We start from the raw sequence: 21,800 nt of genomic DNA, 5'->3' as shown, positions 1-21,800 counted from the left end.
TGTAGGACTTTTCAAATCGCAGTCTGCCAGTGGGATCTGCAGCAGCTCCTTGAGAGATTAGATATGTTAAATGCCCCCCCCCCCCTTTTGGTTCATGAGGAGGTCTCTGCAACAAAGGACTTCCTCAGTAAGAATCTGGAAGTCCGTCGGGGTTGGTTTCTATCCTGCTAAGCACTTTTTTATCTGCTTGTAAATTCTCTTACATCTGATTCATGCGAGTTGCAATGGCTGATGTGGGGACTGTGGTTAGCTTTATACTCGGGGCAAAAAAATATTTGAAACTGAAAATGAATCGTTTTTTAAGGAGCCCAGTATCCCAACACATGATGCAAACATCTATGTGATACATCCTACAAATAGAAACCAAAATTGGAAAAAGAAAAAGAAAATTACAGAGATTACTGCATTCACGGTTCTAAAGATGCCATAGTTCCAAAAGGTTCAAATAACCTGAAGACTAAAAGCTATTTTAAAGCACTCTTTGTGGTTGGCACACATTAGAGTTTTGTGGTCTATACAGTACATGAAATTATTTACGCGTGCATGAAACGTGCAGCTGAATGCTGCCATTCTTTTTGTTAATAAGTGCCTTAATTTTATCTATACAAAACTTGTACCAAATACTTATAATCTAGTGGCACTTCATAAGGGACAAAACTAGGGGGCAGGCATCACAGGAACCTGTAATTGTCCTCCACAACACAGCTAGTACCACATCATTCTGAGCCTCCCTTCGATCCATGCGATCCTCTCCTTGACGGTCAATATGCTCATTGATTTGCACCTGCTTGTACTAAAGGAGAACACTTTTTTATTGTGGAGAAGAGTTCTTGAATGCAGTTCAGATTTGATATTTGTGCTCGGCAGCCTATGCATTTTTTTGTTTTTGTAGATAAGAGAGGTGTTTAATGTATTTTGATTTTGACATTAATAACGTACAATTCTACTGTAACTTTATTGTACCACAGAAAAGAGGTTGGTGTTGGTGAAATCATTACTAGTCCTCCAAAGCAGTGGACAGACTTATTTTACCATGACACCTGGGAAGGCACATTCCAGATTTAAAAAATGAGAAGAGTAGGTTCTCATGCATCCAAAGGTTTGGATCAAGCCATATAATTAAAGCTAATACCCAGGTGAGTTCTTTCCAGAAATGGCTGGGTACGATGCTTGGATCAATATACTTCTACCAGTCAAGCTAATTTGGGCCAAATGGTTTCTTCTCATATGTAACCTTTCTTATGTGCTTATGTTGAAGAAAATATTTAGTTTTACCTCAGTTGCAGTTACAATAAGTCAGTAGGAAGTTGGAAGGAACACCAGAAAAGGCTTTGATCTCAGAAACCGAGATCAAAGCACTGCCACTTTTGTAATGATATTTTTTTTCTTTAAATTGCAGCAACATGGAAATCGTTTTATTTGTTTAGCTGCATTTAGATCTGCTTCTTGCTAACCTTGTCCCATAAGTGAATAACCAGCTGGTTAATAGTTAACAGTCAGTTTAAGAACCTATTGGGCCAAGGTTGCAGTCTAGTTTATCTAAACTTATACTGTACAATAGGTAAAGTATTGATTTTGTCTGTTTAAGTAATTAATTATGTTATGTGTTCTTCTTGTAAAACTTGCACATTTTAAAACAGGCTGACTTCTGTACTTCAGTAGGAATTTTCATTTGCCAATTCCTGCTAAAAGTTCATCTTTAACTGAGCAAAGGAAGATTATTAAGGCCTCTGCTATAAATCTGCATATATAAATTCTGTTTGAATCTACATACAGTAGGTTGAAGTGAAGAGGTTTACAGTTGTTTAGATCTTAATATATCCATGTTGTACAGTTGTGTGCTTTATGTAAACAAGCAATTTAGATTTTGTTGGTTTAATTATGATCAGCACTGCTTATCTGTGTATTTTAAAGAGGAAATGCAGTCTGTTGTAAGTAAATTACAAATACCGCTTGGTACACATTTTTGTTGCTGTGGCTTACATTAAATGTGTTGCCAAGTGTAGTGTGGAAGAGAAAAGGACCAATAATTTAAATGACTTGAATGTATTTAAGTTAAACATAGATTGTTTTATTTAATTTCTAAGTAGTGTGATTTGTTTTAAGCAGCGTTTTCAAAAACACAGATCATTTTAAAAAAAAGATTGATCTGTTTTTTGTCATTTTTCATAAAAAGAGAAATGTTATTGACCTTCCATTATCAGAAACTTTCTTCACAAGTTAAGGTTTATTCTTTAATAGTCAAAACAAAGTAAAAAGCAGACATAATGAGTAAACATTTTTAGAAAGGTTTTATATTATAAAGCATTTCCCAGCAATTTCAAGAAAAAAATGTAATAATTTGTTTTCTGCCTAATCTAAAACATACAGTACAGTATGTATCTGTTTGTTTGAGGAAGATGGGAAAAGAAACAGAAAACTCATGAATGTGAGGAAATCTACTTTAAGCTACAGTATACCAAGAAACATAATTCTGACAATACTGTTTGGATAAACCTCCCTTCTGAACAGTGATAGTGTGATGTCTGTTTTACATTTTCTTTGTGGTTTTTAGTATCCCTTTTAAAGTGAATTACTAAATCACATTTACATAGAGGCCCACTGACAGTTGAGTCACATTCCAAGACCGTTGCATTCCAAAGCCTGGAACTGTGAACCCTTATCTTGTCTCTGTTGTCCCTATATTTTTAATGGTGTCAAATGGCTACGTTTGACATTTAGACACAGTAACCTTTCTTAACATATATCCTTACCATAATTGTTAGGTGCCTTGAACATTTACAGGATCTTATTTGCTCTGGTATATTGCTATGTAAGCATTTAATGACATACATCTGACCAATTATTCTCAACAGAAAGCATATATTAGCATACAACTCCAGATCTAAGAGAAAGTTTCTTTTTTGGCCCACGCATGCTTCTTATCTGAAGCACCAGTGTAAAAGTTTAACTGCAAAACTTTTTTGGGGGTAGTCTTTATGGAAGATCAGAAAATGGGAAATTCGGATGTGACATCAGAAAAAACATGAGCGTGAACATCTTGTATCAGTGTCTGTGATGACACATTTCTTTCAACTTGGCATTTAATAGCTTCATCTTATATTCCCTTAATTTCCTCAAAACAATTAGTACATTATATAAGAACGTATATTTCTTTGGAGAAGAAAGTCGTGAATGGGTTTCCTGCAAGACTTTACTTATATTTGTCTGGCATGACAGGCAATTTAATAGTCACAGTAGTTTGCTTTATATGAAGTTCACCCTGCTGTCATTTCAGCAAGTACATGTTTACTGTAGACTTGAAAGCTGCTCAAGCATTCCTATCTGTATGTATGTAAGATGTGGATTTTCCTTCGGTCTAGAATCAAAATAATTAATTTGTGGGTAATCTTATATACTGTGGACTTTTTTTAGATTTTTAGAACGACGGCGCATACCTTAAATAACAGATTTCGAAGGAGGGGGAGTGTTATTATTTTTTATAATTGTTTCACAGTTTGTTTCTGTTGTTTTAGATATTCTAGCCCTGAAGGCATGTTGAATTTCCTAGCTTGGCAGTGTGGAACTGTCACAAGGCGTCCTGATGCTGGGCAGTCTGCTCCAGATGTGCTTTCTTTTGCCTTTACTTTAACCCAATTCCCAGTGGTTCAGCACTTTTCCTGGGGCCCGAGGGTGTGGTTTGAGGTGGTTCTTGTCATGTTCTGCCAGCAAGAAGCACAGTATAATATACATTCCCTCCATTGCTTTGATGCAAGGCACAAATAGGTATACCATTTTTTCAAAAGTGATGCTTCTATAAAGCATGGTTTGTAAGTATCGTTTGTCTCCCAAAATCCTCATGATGCAGGGGACAGTCACGTTGCCTTAATTTTCCGAAGTTGGTGGTCTACAATTTTTGACATCAGCAGTAATTTTTCCACATAACATTGCTGTTTCAGTTCTTTTTCAGAATCAACTCAAGGTGGAAATGAAAAAGGTTGAAACGGTTAACACTGAGCTAAAGACGAGGCTAGAGTTTTCTCTTGTTGTGCTAAGTTCTAATTAAACAGTGGTGCATGAAAGGGGAACCCCTCACTCATGGCAAACCTCTTTGATTTTATCGTACTGTAGCTAGTCGCAGAGAGTCATAGGGGCTATTAATAGCGTTATGACTGAGTTGCTGGGGGTGTCACCCTATACAACTGATGGTAACAGGCATGCCCATGCGACTCTCTACAACTCGCTGTGATTTTCTTACGATTATATACAACTGAAAATCCTAGGAAAAGCCATGTAATGTAATGCCAGCATTACGTGTGAGGCAAGTTGGGAATTGACCTGTGGGGAAAGAAGCAATTGTGCAGCATGGTGATGCCCTTGGTGAGCTCATAGCCTGGGTTTATTAATCCACTGGAAAGAGTAGGGGGGTGTTCCTGGATCCTGTGAAGTCAGTTGTGTTCCTCACTGTTGACGGTGGTTTTTTGTTCTTTAATTCCAGGTCTACACGTACAAGCAGAACACCCTCACTCGGCAGAAGGTGATGCCTATGCACTCCAGCAGTTCTGAAGGAGTGGAGGACATGGCAGGGCTGGCTGACCTTCATGATGGGGCCATCATGTACAATCTGTTCCTCCGCTACCAGCAAAACAAAATCTATGTAAGTCTCACCTTTGAGCTTGTCACCACGCTGTCGTCTTCATTGCTGCCCCTTGCCTTCCCAAGAGGCGCCTGCAAAGGTGGTGAATACAGACATAATTTCCAGTTCCCATCTGTCTGTGAGATGTACTGTACTATTACATTGAATCTGCACCTCCTGTGTCAAATAGCCTTTTGTATGGTTATAATGCAACTACACCATGTATATAGGTATTAATAGCCTGAAAAGCAAGGAAATTGCATGACATGTCTTGAATCAGCAGCTCATAGCTCCACAGGTATAGTAATCCTGCTCAAGAAACCATATAATGGACCATATAATGGTGTGGAAAAGTAAAGCCTGCCATATAAGGACCATTCCTGTGGTTGATGAGAATAAACCTTGAGGGACACTACAGCAGTGGCCCTTAACCCCACCTGCTCCAGGGGCGCTGTAGGAATGGCTGACCCTGCGCTCTGACCCCAAGCTTCACTCTCCCCGTCTGTGTATCTCATGGAGAGCAAGCTGGGGTATGCAAAAAGACAAATTCCTAATGCAGGAAATTGTATATGGCCAATAAAAGTGATCTTATCAGCACAGCACAATACTTTTGTAGTGGCTTGCATACTGTACATCAGCTCGTAGGCTCCTGTGATGCTGTTGCCTTCTAGTATGTAGTGTCATCATCTCTGGGAATCTGCTCCCTGTGGTCCCATCTGCATGTGATTCCAAGTTGCTATCCTTTTGTACATTTGTTTTTTTATTTGTTTGTTATTTAGAATACAAACCACACAGGATGAACAAACATAATGCTCACTGTTTTATCATTAAGCAAGATGCCAACAAGGACTTAGGCATCTTATAAATTTAGGCAGCTTTGTGTGGACAGAGATTATTGAGATTGTTAATCATTATTCAAATTGGTCTTCAGTCTAAATGGGAAACTTGGAAACTTGTTGCTTTTAAATTTTAAAGGGAACTTTACTAATTTCTGAGGTTTGGGTGTTCTGTTGTTTTTTATGGGATTTACAGGTTGTATGGGTCCCTTTGATGCATGTTATTTGTAAATATAGTTGTAACGTATCTCCTGTTTGAAACGGAAAAAAAAGAGAAACACACTGGAAAATATGACCATGTAGTTTTTCTAAATGGACAAAGTGCTTTTTCCTGTGCTATAAGCAGAGCTTCTTGTTGACTTGCATGCAACGCCTTCACCACTGAAATGGCAAATGTACAAATTCAAATATCTCTTTAAAAAATAACTTTTCTGAAGGGATTTGTGCTTGTCTTCAATGTGAACATTGTTTTGGAGCCAAAACGAAATAGGTTGTGGAGGGAATATTCTTGCCTGTTTGCATTATTTTCATTTGGAAAGTGGGAGTTTTTGAAAAATGTTTTCTGATCCTGGTTACTTGGCTCGCTATATAAGCCTTGATTCTGTGGGACGTTGGGCAGCCAGCTGGGATGTTCCCACTTCTAAGACAAACGTGTTTGCAGTGGCTTAAATAAGAACATTAATTAATCTTCATACTCTAAGACATTCCTCATGCTAAGTTAGACTGGCATCCTGCATTCTACTCAGATTTCTGCTTTTTACAGAAAAATAAAAAAACGTTCAATCTTCTGAGTGGCTGACAGTTACTAAGTAGGAATCATAGTCTGGTACAATAATTTATGTTCATTAATGTGACACAGTTAAATTCTAGCAAAGCACCTCCAGTCGTCTTTGTGTCTAGCTTGAGAATGTGGCTTGTCTGCTGTTCACTTGTACACCCAATGAAATACAAATGCATTATTACAATGACTTGATTTGGAATACCTCTGTTTTGAGATCGCTTATCCTGCTTTTCTTTCCTGCGCTGCAGAAACACACTATGTACTCGATGGTACATGCCAGAAAGCACCACTATATAGGGAATTGTTCGCTCACATTTGAACGCGCCAATTCAAACTAGGCTGTGTTGCACATTGAGGGCACCCCCTGGCAGCCTTGGGGCCCCAAGTAGTTGCTTAGTTCTTCTGTGCCCAGGGCAGACCCTGATTGTGTGCTTGCTTATGAATTCACTACACTCATCTGGAAAGTCCAAACATTAGGATTCCTAAATATGAAAAAATCCAGGATCTTTCTCAGAGCAAAGTTTTCATCCAGGCAGACAGTCCTATTGAAGAGAGCTGGCGTGCTCAACAGTTTTTTCCACAGAAGTAGATCACATCACATCACATGACAAGGCAAAGAACTAATCATGTGCTAATTTTGTTCTACTCTGATGCCCCCATGTTTCTCCATACTGCACATTTAATGTTATACGGTGGCGTAGACTTTAATTGTGAATAGCGGTTTGTGCTCTTAAGCTTTTAATTTAAAAGGTTTACAGAGACTCGGACAGAAAAGTTATTATTCATCATAATTGCTGACTGGTGTAAAACGACCATAGTGCAAACAAAGAGTTCATTACAATACAATGTGTGCAAATCCAGCAGCTGCTGCAAATACAGGCACATTGCTTATCTGCAGCTAGTGCTACAGCATTAGAGTAGCACTTCAGTGATTTTAGCGCTTCTCTTCAGTTAATAATGTCTTTTTTATCTTTTTGAGATGCTTAGATTGCACATTCTCATTGTTTTTTGAGCTTTAAAAGCCACTGCATTTCTTAAAGCTGGATATTTCCTTGCACAACAGGTCTATTTTCTTCATACTGTGATGTGTGCAGGTAGGTATACAGTATCAGCCTACTATAATACATTCTCAAGGTGCATTAAGATTTGTGCTCTTTCAGCTGTAATCAGTTTTGGAGAATATGAAAATGATTGTTTTTCAGAATTGTGAGACATTTTTCATAAGATTACACAAGCAATTTTCTCTCTTCTTATTTCTAATTATTGTATTTCCTTTGACATTATTAGATTAGCCTTTGTCAAATCTGTAAAAGGAATTCAAATGAAAATTTGAAAGGACACCGGTAGCAAACATAACAAATTGATTAGATTATTTTTACCATAAGAGACCAATCACACTTGATTATAATAGTTTGACGGCATCTGTTAATGATAACTGGGTCATATGTTGCAGTGAATACCAGACAGAATTTCTAAGAACAACTTAGTTTGCTTATCAGGCCTTAAATGTTTTTTTTCCATATGTTCTGTGACTATGGTTCTTCTTTTAAATCATCATTATCAGGAACGTTTCTAAAACTAGAAAATTAACTTTAGTTTGTGTGCATTGAATGTTGTGTCTGCTTTCAGTATTATTTTTAGTATCAGTAAGAACACAGCTGGTTAAAAGTAAAAGCTAACATCTGTTTTGTTCATCAATTTAGAATTAGGTGTTACTGTCAATTAGTGGTAATCCTACTGTGCACTGTTTCATATAGGACAGAGTGTTCACCTTAGTGCAGGCAGATGAATTAAGACATAATATTTTTAGCAGTTTGTTTTTCATACTTGAATTTTTAAAAATTGTTTCAAAATCGTCCCCGGCACTCAATTATTAGTTTTTTCTGGGGCCAGTTTTCATAAAACTGATGGTGGAAGTGCTGTAATAACACAGACCCACAACGCCTTAAGGCCTGAGTCTGATAAATTCTGTACTTTTTGCCTGTTTTCTCTGTTTCTCATACAAGACATTCCTGAGTGAGGCTATGTTTACCTCTGAAGCTCCCCTTACTGTGAAAGTACAGAGTACAGCAGTCTGTCATCAGCACTGCTCCCAGAAGTGCACATCCTAGCTACCTATTCAGGGTGCACCAGCAGTGTGTTTGGAAACTAACAGGATCCAAGAAGGATCTTTGCAGACTAAAGCCAGTATTTCTTCTTTTTTTTTTCATTTCTGGAGTTAAATTGAGAATGTAGCTCACTCTGCCCTTGATTGTAACCAGCTGTGAGCTCTGCTCCTCAACCCCAAACCAGAGAACTGCTTCTTGTTCGAACGCATAGCTTTCCAGCAGCCATCTCCACATCAGACACAGACACGAGCAATTAGGAAAACCCTCAGCTTTTTTTGTTCCTCTCTCTCCCCGTTTTCCAGCACTTTTTTTCCGTGTTTAGTTTGCTTTGTGATGAGAAGCCTCGGGAAATAGCAAAGGGTTATGCTTTCAGACTGGTATGAAGCAGCGGTTTGCATCTTAAATTTCTGCCATTTGTGTTTACAGAATGCAAGCCATTAGTTTGCACATTATCACTGAATTAGGTGTCATTCTGCAAGCCTGCTCTGAGTTGGATCTGAATGCAGAGTGGGTATAAACATTTTATTGTTCCAGTAACACTGATGACCACTCTTCTGGCGATTTGAAACTTGTTTATTGTTTTTTTGGGGGGGTCACACGTTTAATTTCAATAAACTGAAAAGCACCGTTCCCCACCCACCTTTACTGTTGAAACCCACCAGGTTCGGAAAATCGCTTGAGTGAATGCCGACCTATCCCACTCTCTGTCCTCTTCCTCTGAATCTTAAATTGCTGTTGCTGGGCTCCTGCAGCCCTTGAGTTCTGATTCCATCTCCGCTGGAATTGTGCTCTCCACTCAGGCTTCTAGGAGAAGCCAGTGCTGCAGAGAGATGCGCCAAACACCACAAGTGCTTGCTCGTATAATAATACTGTGCACTAATAGTAAAATGACACTTACCCTCCCTGCAGGTCCCAAGCCAACAGCACAACTTGGCACAGGCCTGGGCGGAATTTGGTAGTTTTCCAGATGGCCATCTTGCCTCCTACATCGTGCATTGTGCCAGTTCCGTATATTATGCCTTTCAAGACCCTCACTGGATTTACTTCTGTTACTGATTCATGGACGGCACCCTCTCCTCAGTGTGCTTATTTGGCAGGGACTCTTATTCTTGTTATTTCTTAGAGAGGTAAGCAAAAAAACACAACTAGGAAGACGCAGGGTAAATTTCAGAGGAACGTTTTAGACTCCTTGTCACTTCTGTCCTTATTTAATACATACATTTTTAAAATAAAACGTGTAGAAAATAGTTTCAGGGTTCTTTTTACTCCAGAATAATATGTACTCTCAATATTCTGAATGAATTTGAAACACATAAAGGTACAAATTGTGCAGCAGCAAACTGGTGTGGGTTCATATTTCTGGGACATGAGGATAGAAAAAAGTGGAACCTCACTCATACTGGAGAAGAAATTCTTGTTAGTCTTCAGCTCAGAACTGATTTAAAATGGATAACATACTGAAAACATCCTTAGGGACTGACCTGATAATATATCATAATGAAAATATCGTAATGATACAGATATAAATGTTACATTTTATCCTCAGCCTGAGTTCACCTTGTACTTTGTTTCTGCGAAATGTTTTTTTTTATTCAGTATACAGTACATGTCATATGATGGGTGAGATTATTATGTGATTAAATAGGAAATTCTGTAATAATTTTGTAATACTGTGCTGTGTACTGTACTGTGTTGTTCTTTGTTGTATTGTGGTGGCATCATCTGATTTTATAGCCACATTAAGTAATGCCTTTGAATTGTAGAAAACTGAAAAAATGTGTTGAAGACCTGTACAGGATACAATGATTCATTTTTCATTTACGTCACGTAGACATCACCTCATCTTTGCTGTTATCAAATTACATTAACTGCTCAATTAATTTAATTGATTGTTTGATTAATCCCTGAGTTTCATGCGTACCCTTCTCTTAAATAAGGGTATGACCAGGTTATTTTAATACACTTGTTTTTCCTTTAAGGAGAAACGTAATTTATTCCAATGTACATGGAGCCACAGTGAAAAGTTTCCATTTGCATGTACTCCTTAATCATAGCTAGCAAGTCCTGTCCATGGCCTATATTTGGATAAGCATTATTATGCATGGATTTTGTCCAGTTGGTGATTGGAGTCAGATGGATGTTACTGTTCTACTGAGAGAAGGAAAATATTCTCTGGATCCATTAGTTTATGCTATATTGCAGACTTCCAGAACACAGCACATGAATATACAAACGGAGTCTTCCTTGTGACAGTCTGTGTATTTTCTGTGAAGTGGATTTTTAAAGACATTCTTGAAGAACTGGATTTTCTGCAGCGGGATTTCACGTCTACTTTTTTTTCCACAGGATGTGATTCTAAAAATAAGAATGGATAACCTGCCATGAACCACTGCTATATGTCTTTGATTTACTCCTGCTGAGTTGTTAGATTTGCCAGCAGGAGAAAATAAACCTTTCACATTACATCTTATCTTGTAACATCTAAGGCATTTTAGGGGATTTTAGGTTTGATGGCATAATTAGAAAATGGATAGCTAGTTTCCTAAGCAGCCTAATTTAAAGTTTACATTGCTGTAAGTCAACTGTTTCTTATGGTGGGAATGAGTAAAACTATTTTTTGTATTATTTTATAATAAGTTATTAACAAATGTATTATTTTATTCAGCAAGGGCTGCATGTTGAATCTCTTTTCATACTGTCTTGGCATTGTTCTATCTAATGACTAATGACGCAAGACAGCTGCAAAGATAATGCAGTTTCTACAAAAATAAGGTCCCAGTCAACAGTAGCTCGTTAGACTTTAGTTAGTCTTTATCTCTCCTGTTAAAATCTTGAACAAATATTGGTGAGAAATCAGATTTCATATGAGAAAGTATTTATGCATTTTGAAAGTACTTCCTGTCTTAAGATTTATATAATTATATATTCTATTTATATGATTAATATAATCATATATGATTTAAAAGGAAATACTGAACATAAGAAACCCAAGCCAACCCTAGTTTTAGCTGAACTGAAGACTTAATACTCCCTTGAAAAACAAAGCTTTTAGAATGTAATGTTAGAAATGGAAGCTTTCTAGCAAAGTGAGGACAGCTTTTAGATGCTAAGTACCACGGTGAGCTCCTTGTATACCTCAACTTAAGTATCAAGAAGGAATTTTCTCAGAATTCTTAAAGACCAGTTTTTTGGTTCAAGTCAGGAATTCGGCAGAAGAACCAACAATGACATAATATGAGAAGCAGCGGTCTTGTGGAAGGTTGAAATGCCTTTATTCAAACTGGTGCGCAATGTACTGTAGTTCATCTGTAAAGAATTACACCTTTTGAAATAGTTTAGTTGGGGGATTTTTCTTTTTCACAGGTTTTTGTGGTACGCTAACGCACCTCAAATTGGCACATTTTCCAGGCCCCCTGTCATTTCCCCATTTGCTGTCACACCTTTCCTAATACATTTTGACTTGTTCGCTGACCACATTGAAATAATTTAGATGCAAATGAGGAGAACGTATGTAACACATTTTAACATGGGAAATGAGTTTTTGACGTAGGACGTCTGTAGTGACAAGATTAGAAAATTGCTGTGTTTTAAAGCTTAATGACCAAGAAGAAAATGTTGAATTCTACAATAATACAATTACTTCTGGCATAGGCAGTGGCCAGATAAATTAGGCTGAATTATCCATGATAAATTATGATAATTGCAGGGCACATGGTGTACACTGGCTCCATTGTAATATCCAGTGTACATGGAGCATATCATCTTGTAGGTTAAGTGATGAATTACTGTATTACTATAGAAATTTATTGGAAAAGTTTACAGACTCTAGAAGTCCAAATTTCTGGATATTCAAGCAAATTATAAATAATTAGCTTAATTTTTCCTTTTACAGTATTTTGCAAACATTTTGATGAACCAATGGGACCATGATGAGATAGCCATTTTTTAGATTTCCTGTGTTACACGTACAGTAACTAAAACAGCTATTCCATGTTATTTCTATTTGTTGCATTATACTGTATGTAAAGAGAGTGTCGACCCCAATCATTTTTTAAGGTTTTTTGCTTTTCATGCTGATGGTGTTTCTGTATTTTGATGTACTGCTGTTCTGTAACAGATTTAAGAACTGTAATATTCTCCAGGAGCAATAAGTGGAAACTATTGTTAGTTCTGTACTTCTAATGGCATGTACTGTATACAATTATTGCTCACTTGCATCTTTTCATCTTTTTTATAGTAAAGACAGCTTATATCTTCTCTGCAAGGTTCAGCACTAACAGGGGTTAGGAACACAAAGTCCAGTGACGGTGATCAAAAAACACAATTATCTTGTAATACAGTATATATCCCATGGGTGAAACCTGATTCAGATCCAAAACCCAACAATGTTTTAAATCGGGGAAAAATAAAACACTATTGAAAAAGACCAAATGTGCAGATTTTACCAACATCAGATAACAAAGATTGATCATAGAACTTTTTCCTAGAACAGTATCCCAGTTTTAGTGTGCATTTGTGTTTGTACCAGCTAAATGTGTTAACAACTGTTTTGTTAATATTGTATTTTTGCTTTTTACATTCAGTTGTACAGTTTTATCTTAAATCTTGTGATTATCAGAATATTAGTTTTATTATTATTATTATTTCAAGTTTTGTGCCTTGCACATTTCAAATTCATTGACATTGTGTTACACAGATACTGTATCTTTTAAAGTCAGGTATGTAAATGTTTGGCATTTCAACTGCCATTCAAATAAGTTACTTTACATTCTCATGAACCTGTCAGATAATGTTTGGTGGTGGACTTCAAAGTAACCTTTGCGTTCCAGCAAAAGGTTCTCTGTTTAAGCAAACAGAATTTTGGGGTTGTTTGAATGGTTGAAATAAGTAAATGTGGGTTTTAAACTTGGCAAAAAGTAATTAATTAAGTAAATAAGATTAATATTGGTATAGATTTTTCCCAATGTGTTAAAGCTGCATATTTTAACAACTTTACACTGACCCTGTTTTAGCTGTGTTAGTAGCAATAGAAGATATGTCTTGTTCAAAACATTGCCTTTGTTATTTCCATATCTTGTGATTGCAAGGTTTCAAAACAAGAAGAGAGAGCAGCAGCAGGGACATATGTTAGATGCCTGCTTTTGTTTCTTTTCAACCATTTAGTAGCTAGCTGATGTTCTTTGGAATGCCCTCTATAGATCAATCATCAGGTTAGCTGTGAGAGTTTTAAACTGCACTAATTGGGCCCAATGTGTATGTAATGGTTTACATCTGCTGTGTGCTGAACAAAAGCTCAGAATACATCCTCTGTAGTGCTGTCTTTCAGTCACAAAAAGCCTGTCCTGCAACAGTATCTGTGATCTTTTGTACATGTTAAGAAACATCACAAAATGAAAAATGTCTCCCTTCAAATGGGTAGACTAAGACCTTTCAATGAGATTTAACAAAATAAAATCTGATCAAAGGCACCCCGTGATGACATGTGCTCTGGATTTACAGGACAGTGTTTACTTAGATTGTAATGTGTGTGTTTGACGGCTTCTGATCCTTAACTCCAGTTACATCTGCAAAGTTGCTTTCATTTTTTCAAGTTTTTTTCATAGTGGCCCAGTAGATAGCATCACATGGCTGTGTACACACATGGTAAGATGATCAGAGCCTGCTCAGGGCAAAGCTTGCACAGAGCCCACTGCTTCCTTCAGCAGCTTTGTAAGATTTATGTGGAAGGGTGCTGTTAGACACAGGGCTCTACAGGCCTCCCAGAAGAACAGCCACACTTAGGAGAACCTCTGTGCTCATCTTGTTCCTCCAGTGTGTTAGCATACTGAGGCAACCCTGGTTATCCAGATGAAGGGCTTGTAACACATTTGTTGTTTAAGGAGTTTACAGTATCTTGCGTACAATCTGTAGAATCGCGTCCGATTAGCTAGAAAAAAAGTTTTATGTTTGAGAGTTTGTCATCATTATCATCATCATCAGCATCATTGTCATGTAATGATCCTGATGTGAATAAATGTTTTCATCAGTAAGTATCAACAGCTACAGCTCTAGAATTTATTGATGCTGACTGATCTTCATGCTTTCCTTTCCTTGTCATAGTTGAAAAGAGTTTGCTGTGAAATAAAGTATTTCATTCTACAGAATCGGTTCATCCTGGCTTTGATCTGAACTGACTTTGTAGAACTGAAGAACTGTAATTAAAGAAAAAATAACATTTTGAAATATTTCATCTGATTGGGTGTTCGTAGAGTTTCTCTGAAAATTGGTTGTGAATAATTGTGAATATAATTTAATCTGTTTTAAATTTGGTTATATGAACTTATGAACACTGCATCTGGTCAAATAGAATTCCCATTTTGTTATCTCTTCTTTTGTGAACTTTGTAAAAAAATCTAAAAACCCTAATTAGCAGTCTTTGTTAAATTAAAGAAGTTCCAGCTCTATTGTGTTTTGGAAAAAGTATTTCAAGTGTGGGAAAGGATGAATTCAGCTTTGTCTATTAAAAACATAACCACATTAAGACTGAAAGCAGACCTGCTTTTCTGCATTCAACCCACCATTGATTTGCTTTGACTTGGAGAATAAATGGTTTTGAGACCCATGCATCCTCTGCACTAGTAGTAATGATAAATTATTGTGAGGAACACGAGTTCTCAACCCTAGTAGTTGTAATAAATGATTGTGAGGCCCGTGCGTTTTCTACACTAGTAGTTGTAATAAATGATGATGAGAAATGTAAGTTCTCCACACTGGTAGTTATAAATGACTGTGAGAAATGTGGCAGTGGAAAGCTCCAAGCATACAAATGGTTTCCAAGCTCACAGTCGAATGTATTTGGTTATGAGATCATGTTTAGTTACCAGCTGAAGGCCTGAAGGAAAGCTGATTGGAAATACAGTTGTTTGAGGCAGCTAACAAGCATACTATACTATGTAGGGAACTGTATTACCTACATGGCAGTATGTTATGCATGCATAAAGTTTGGCCAGTACAATAACAGATCAAATCCTGAGTGCTTTAGAAATCGGTTTAATTATCTGCGGTTAGTTGTACCACTTCATAATTTACAGATTCATATTTCATGGTTTTCTTAAGAGTTTCTTAAGAGTGTTCAGTGCTGGTTGGAAATACCTGAAGATATTTAATGGTGGGAGCAGATCTCCACTGTTTCTACAATTGCTTTTGTCGGTTAGTCATTTTCAAAGACAGGTTTTTATATAATTGTTTTTTTTAAATAAATTAATTTTAAAAAATAAATACATATATAGTATAATATAGTGTATTTTATAAGGCAGTATTAAGTTTCAGGCTCTGGCCCTACTTTCAAACTCCCATCTGACTTTTAACAATGATTAGCTCTGTTAAATGGTACATTGGTTATTTGGCCTAACCAGCACTGAAATAAGCTCTTGATTTCCTTTTGCTGTATTTTTATTTGAATCTCTCTTTATCCACTGTTACCAGTTTAATAAAGATGTTCAGCTTAAGTACCTTAATTATGGAAGCACCCATGACTTTAGAGTTGGCTATGTTTACGATTATTTCTGATTACGGCAAAGCTTAATTATTCAGTCCGTTCCAGTTCTAGTAGATTGAAAAGTTAAGACATGCCCTGAAGCAGCACACGTACATTCAGATAATGAAATCAGCAGAGAAACAGTATAAGGAAGACTTTATTCTGGTCACGTTGATCTGAATGTGGAGCACGGGAAGCTGTGTTCAATACCAAGATTATGCACAGAAGCTCTGTGAAGAATATAAACTTTTTCTCGAGAAAAATGGATGCAGAGTTTTCTGGCTGTGGTAGCTCAATTCCAAAAGTGTTAAAGTGATTCATTGTACCAGAGTTGTACAATAAGCCAAGAGCTATTAGACCTAAAGAGCATCTTGGAATGTAAAGTACTTTTAAGGAATAAAAAATGTCTTTGTTAACATTTGAGCTAGTAAGTTTTGTGTTATTAGTATAAAGAATATAAACGTGAATTTATGTTACCATATATCATCCAGACATGCTGTACCTGAGAGATTCTTTTTTTTTATTTCAGCCCATAGGCACGACATCTGAGTAAGGACAGATACGGGCCAGAGTGGGAGGTCACAAGTTAAAGCACTCATTTTCTGCTTTATTGTTATAAGGTCCATGTATTCCTCTGCCACTAACACAACAAATTTAAAAAAGAGTGAGGGAGCAAAAAGCCACAACTGAATATTAGGTGCTGGCTGTGTTCAAAGAAAAAAATAGTAAAAACGAAATATTTCAGTGTTTTAGTTTATGATATTCTTGGTGAGAAAGGCCTTACATTAGTTGGTTTAAATAATTTGAAGACTAAATATTTCCCATTATACAGTAAATATGCAACGTACTTTCTACTCCTACATGAAAGTTTTGCTACAGACACAAGTTGTTTTTTTTCACGCTTTGCTTGTTAAGTAGAAAACTAAAGACTAAGTCTGAAGTCTTTTTGTGAAGGTAAACAAGTTCCATGTTGCAACCTTTTTCCTCTAAAGAGCAGGGAAGAGTAGGGTCTCTTCAGAATGTTTACTTCATACAGTTCTGGAATTCCTGTTTTCCATCTCTTCCTCCCGTCTCCTTCCTTTGTCTTATTTTATGAAAGAAAGGTAATAGGAACCGAGAGAAGCTTAGATTGATAGTTTTCAAAATTTGGGAGAAAAACAATCTTATCAAAAAAGAGTGGGGCTCATTACCAAACATGATCAAATTTTGTCATGTCTGGCTTTTGCCTTTCCTTGCTAAAACAGTGGATGTCTTGACAGGTATGTCTGAGGGGGAACATTGGCTTTCTAGCCTTTTTGTTTCCCACAGCTCTGGGGGAGGCACTTTTGTGCAAGCCTTCAATAACTCACAGTGTCAAATCATTCCCTCAGGGAACGCATAGACTCGATGGATCAAGTACAAAGTTGAGCTCGGCGCTAAACCTCAGATTCGTGCTTGTTAAATCGTATTGGTGTGTTTCAGCCAAATATATCTTAGCCACTCTTTGCTAAATCACTGGGTTGTTGGAAACAGTTTGTGCCGTCCATTCCATGGTAGTTGGTACTAGGACAGTTTTATATATATATACAGTATATAGAGGCAGCATCTAATGTATGTGGTTTTTTTTTTCAGACGTACATAGGCTCTATCCTGGCAGCAGTGAACCCTTACCAGTTCATTCCAAACCTGTATGACCACCCCGCAGTGGAGCTCTACAGCAGACACCGCCTGGGGGAAATCTCTCCCCACATCTTCGCTGTCGCCAATGAGTGTTACCGCAGCCTGTGGAAGCGCCTTGAAAACCAGTGTGTCCTCATCAGGTATGTGGCTATGGTTGGGTGTTCGCATACCCACACCAAGATGGTTTCTTGACCCTCCATTTGTAAAGTTCTTATATTTTCTAGGTTTCTGTACTGTGCCGGTAGTGGCAAACGACACCTTCCGCTGCAGGATTTTTGTGAGAAAAGACAAATTGGAAATGAGACGGTAGTCATTAAGTACTTGGAGCACAGGGTAGGATTTTTTTAGCGTATAGTGGTTGTGATAGCAGCGGTCTTTATGCCCATGGAAACCAGGCCATATTTCAGGGACTCGTTCATGTGATTAAACAACAAATGGACAGAAAACTGAGAAGGTGCCTTTGAGTAAAGACTTGGTGAGGTGTAAGTTCTAGGACAGAGGGACTAGGTCTCATTTTAGGTACCAACTCAGTTACTGTACATAGGCACCATGAGCAGCGCTGAAATGAGAGAAATTCAAACCCGTCAAAGCAAACGAGGCCTTGGTTGTCATGACTGCAGGAGTTGAGGAATGAAGTGCAGTGGAATGAAAAAGTCTGGCATTTGACTTCTTCTCCTAGCAAGTATGTTTGCCCCCAAAATGACACCTTGTTCCTCTCTCCTTCCCTTCTATAAGCTCTTTTTTTATTTATTGAATTTGTACTTAATTCTTGGACAAGCATCTCAAGTGCCTTTTAATTGTACTAAAAACTGTGAAGTGTTGATTATGAGTGGTCTAAAAACAGGTTGAAAATACCAGTCTGTATCTTTGTGTCATTTATTTTGTATAGCTGAATTTTGTATATTTGATCAGCATGATTGAATAATCATTATATTTTTAATGTTTTTTTTAGCTGGCACAATAATTCACAGATTTTGTTATATATATATATTTTGTATATTGGTCTTGCAATGAAGCCTGTTAGTTGCATTTATGTCCCATAGTAGAATCCAGGATTTCACTGCTGGTAAAATAATTGCACTAGCATTAAAGAAATAATTGCCACACTTATTAAGCAATTACACAATGTTAGCATTTACCTGTTTTCCAGCAGGCTAAGAAAGCAATCATCATCGTGCAAATTTTTTTCAGTGGATTGCTGGTAACAGGACGGACATCCACCAATTACAATGCTTTGACTGCCAAGTCTAAAGACAATATATGGGTTATTTGTTGTCTCTATAAACTGTACTAAATCTAAACAGAAATGTGAATAAGTGTAGCTAATACTGTATAATGGAAGCATAAATGTGAACGTGAAATATTAAGTTAAAAGCCATTATTGTAGCAGTATGTATTATTATCATTTCCATATTATCCATTCATTTTACAATTTTCTTTTGAATTTCATTCCATAATAAATGCTTTGAAACACTTAACAGCACAAGATGAGACTTATTCGTACATATGCAATTTAAATTAAAAAATTGATTGTGGAAGTGACTGAGATTCAGGAGCCAGCATACCAGGATGTGTGGAACATGTTAAATATCACCTGTTGTATTGATACAGGTGGCACCAGTCCAAACCTTGAGACAGCTTTGGGGATCTTTGCTTCTTCTCTTGAACTGTTAGGAATGTTCCATTTCTGTGATTTATTTGACAGCACACTCACTGCTGTGTGTGCTTTATTCCACTTCTTTCACGGCTTCCCTGTTCCCTGTCATTGTCAGAAATTCCCCCACCCCCTTCACTGTTACTTCAGTAGTCTTCGCTATTAAGGGTAACCGAAATTAAAAAAGAACTTAACGCTTGTTTTTTTTTTTGGGGGGGAGGGGGCTTGAAGTTCTCACATCTGTTGGGAGTTGGAAGAAGACATTTCAATCCACAAACAACAAAATTGGTCTTTTAACTCTTTCAAACAGTAACGCACAAAGCCAAATGGAAATCCCCAGTGTTCATTTAGGATCGTATTGTGTATTGATCAGTGAGCGGATATTTGAAAATATGTCCGACTGGTGTCCCATCGGGTGTGTCTCGTGTCCGTTGCTTGCCAGGATAAGCTCCAGTCCCTCTGTGATCATGTATTGAAAGAAGCGGTTATCAAACGGGTATCTGGATGGACAAATATGTCCTTCCCTCTTGGCTGCCCCACAAGGCAGGTAGAAAATCTTACTGGGGGACTGTGTAAAATTAAAAAAGATAAGAATGTCCCGACAAATGTCTGTAGGAAGTTTACATTTGACACATATTTCTTTGTACTTTGTACTCATCCCTTGTTAAGTGTTCTGAAAACTAAACCAGCCAAAATTGGGGTATTTGGAAGCACTTCTGATAAAGAAAAAACAGATCCGGAAATAGAGTTGTACAATGGTCAAGCCTTGTGTAGAGATGGTGTTACTAGCACATAAGACCGAGCAGAAAGTAGGGAACACACAAACATCCAAGGCTGCAGCTCGTTGGTCTCGTTCATCAGCCCAAGTCTCATGCTTGTAATTCCACAAAAGGTTGATATTTACACCAGGGGCAGGAAAGTACTGTGCGAAAATTAACATTATCTCAGAATGGGTGCTCATTTTATTACGGCAGGCCTCTTTGTGTCATTTGGTCATTTTTTTATACTTAATGAGGTGTTCTCTTTAAAGCATTGTATTGCCACATATTCAGCAGTGTTTCAGGCCGTTGGCTTTTTTTATCATAATACACAGTATTATGTTGAGTATTCATGTCTCGTCAAGTGTAACACGTTTTTTCTCATCAGTGATGTATAAATATATTTTCATTTGTTTTACTGAGAGGGAGAAGTTTTATAGTGCTGAATAATTAATGGGACCTGGTGAAAACAGAGGAGGTAATTGTTATATTTGATGCCCCTGGGGTGCCATTAGACTTATGAAGAGGGTTTCATAGACATCACTTATCGTGATATCCTCTGAGGCTAGGTGTGGCCTTCGCGGTACCTTGTTTTTGCAGACTTTTTTGTGTGGAAAGTCTAGGTTGTCTTCAGACCGAAACTTGAAGCAAAGTTAGTAATTTAACAGTCAGGGCTGCAGCAGTTCACCCCAACTTCCTGTCATTCACTGCGAGAAACAAATGATTCATTGTCAGATACGAGTCTTTTGTGAATGTGGGTTCTGTTCACTGCCATGGGTTTTGCATGGTTGTCATTGTGGCTTCATTTACAAAGGTCCCTTAATAAATCTCATTTCTAAAAAATGTTGAATTCATACAGAGTTAAATGAAAATCATAAAAGAATCTATTTAAAAATAAAAAATACAAACTTCTCCACACTAGTTTAGAAGCTGGGGTATATATGCTCAAAAGCAAAAATTGAGTTGCATGAACCACATATGACCGGCTGAAGGTAATTATAAGGTAAACCTTATTTAATTTGTCTAATACATTAATAAAGGAATTATGATTTTCTGTGTTTGGCACCTATTTCTCAGTACTGTTGCAGTAAATGTAGAGAAGATCTTAGTGCTTCACTACCACTGTTTCCTCTTATTCTTTCTGCCCTTGACTTCAGGAGGTTATGACTGAATGTTTTAGCTTCAGCTTAATTGAGTCATTAGTGTCTTTATGATTTAATTTGTGAAAACAGCTGGTTGTGGTATTGTTTAACCTTAAAAGTAACACCCTACAGTAGTTAGTGACATTGCAGCTGCACAATACGAGCTGTTTGTTCACAAAGTCTTTTTCTTTATACTTGGGGATCGTATCAGCTACTTCTAAGTGTATATCATATCTAAGTACTGTGTGCTTGGTTTCTACAGGGTGTGTTACAGAGTGCCCTTATTGCTGCTTGGTCTGAAAGCTGAGCAGTTCAATTAACTGTTTGATTGTCAAATAAATCTCAAGTTGTAGAGCAATAAATTGTACATTGGCAGTTTAACTGGATTGAGGAGCCAGCCTCAGGCAAGGAGATAATAAAATCCAGACACAATCTGATACAGTACGAAAGTTCTGGAGGGATTGTAGGAGAGACGGAGGCTGAAGCCCATTCTTTAGGTGAAAATTAAAGCCACGTGGCTATAAATGTCAAAGAAAATCTGCAGGAAGGCAATTTTATGGGAAAATTCACAAATTTGTTTGCTTCACAGCGTTAGTACCATGATATCTTTTACGTCACAGTTAGATCATAACAGCATGATAGCAAGTAAGGCTAATGCAAATGCAACACCACTTACATATAAAACACATTAAATATAAATATAAATATAAAATTATATTAAGTTTGTGTAA

General features: G+C 37.2%; 1 protein-coding gene across 1 annotated transcript in view; it reads left to right on the top strand.

Moving 5' to 3' along the window:
* The window catches only part of myo10 (myosin X), a 138,807-nt gene that overhangs the window by 53,212 nt on the left and 63,795 nt on the right, over positions 1-21,800 (top strand). Inside the window, exons 3-4 of the mRNA XM_088918476.1 lie at positions 4,478-4,636; positions 17,468-17,655. Coding sequence (XP_088774602.1) covers positions 4,478-4,636; positions 17,468-17,655 — 347 coding nt within the window. The remainder of the gene's footprint in view (positions 1-4,477; positions 4,637-17,467; positions 17,656-21,800) is intronic.

The sequence above is a fragment of the Atractosteus spatula genome, chromosome 6 (genome assembly GCF_055471065.1).
Source record: "Atractosteus spatula isolate fAtrSpa1 chromosome 6, fAtrSpa1.hap1, whole genome shotgun sequence".
Classification (NCBI taxonomy): Eukaryota; Metazoa; Chordata; class Actinopteri; order Semionotiformes; family Lepisosteidae; genus Atractosteus; species Atractosteus spatula.
Note: the sequence above shows the minus strand (reverse complement) of the source record. Positions and strands in the feature narration are given on the sequence as shown.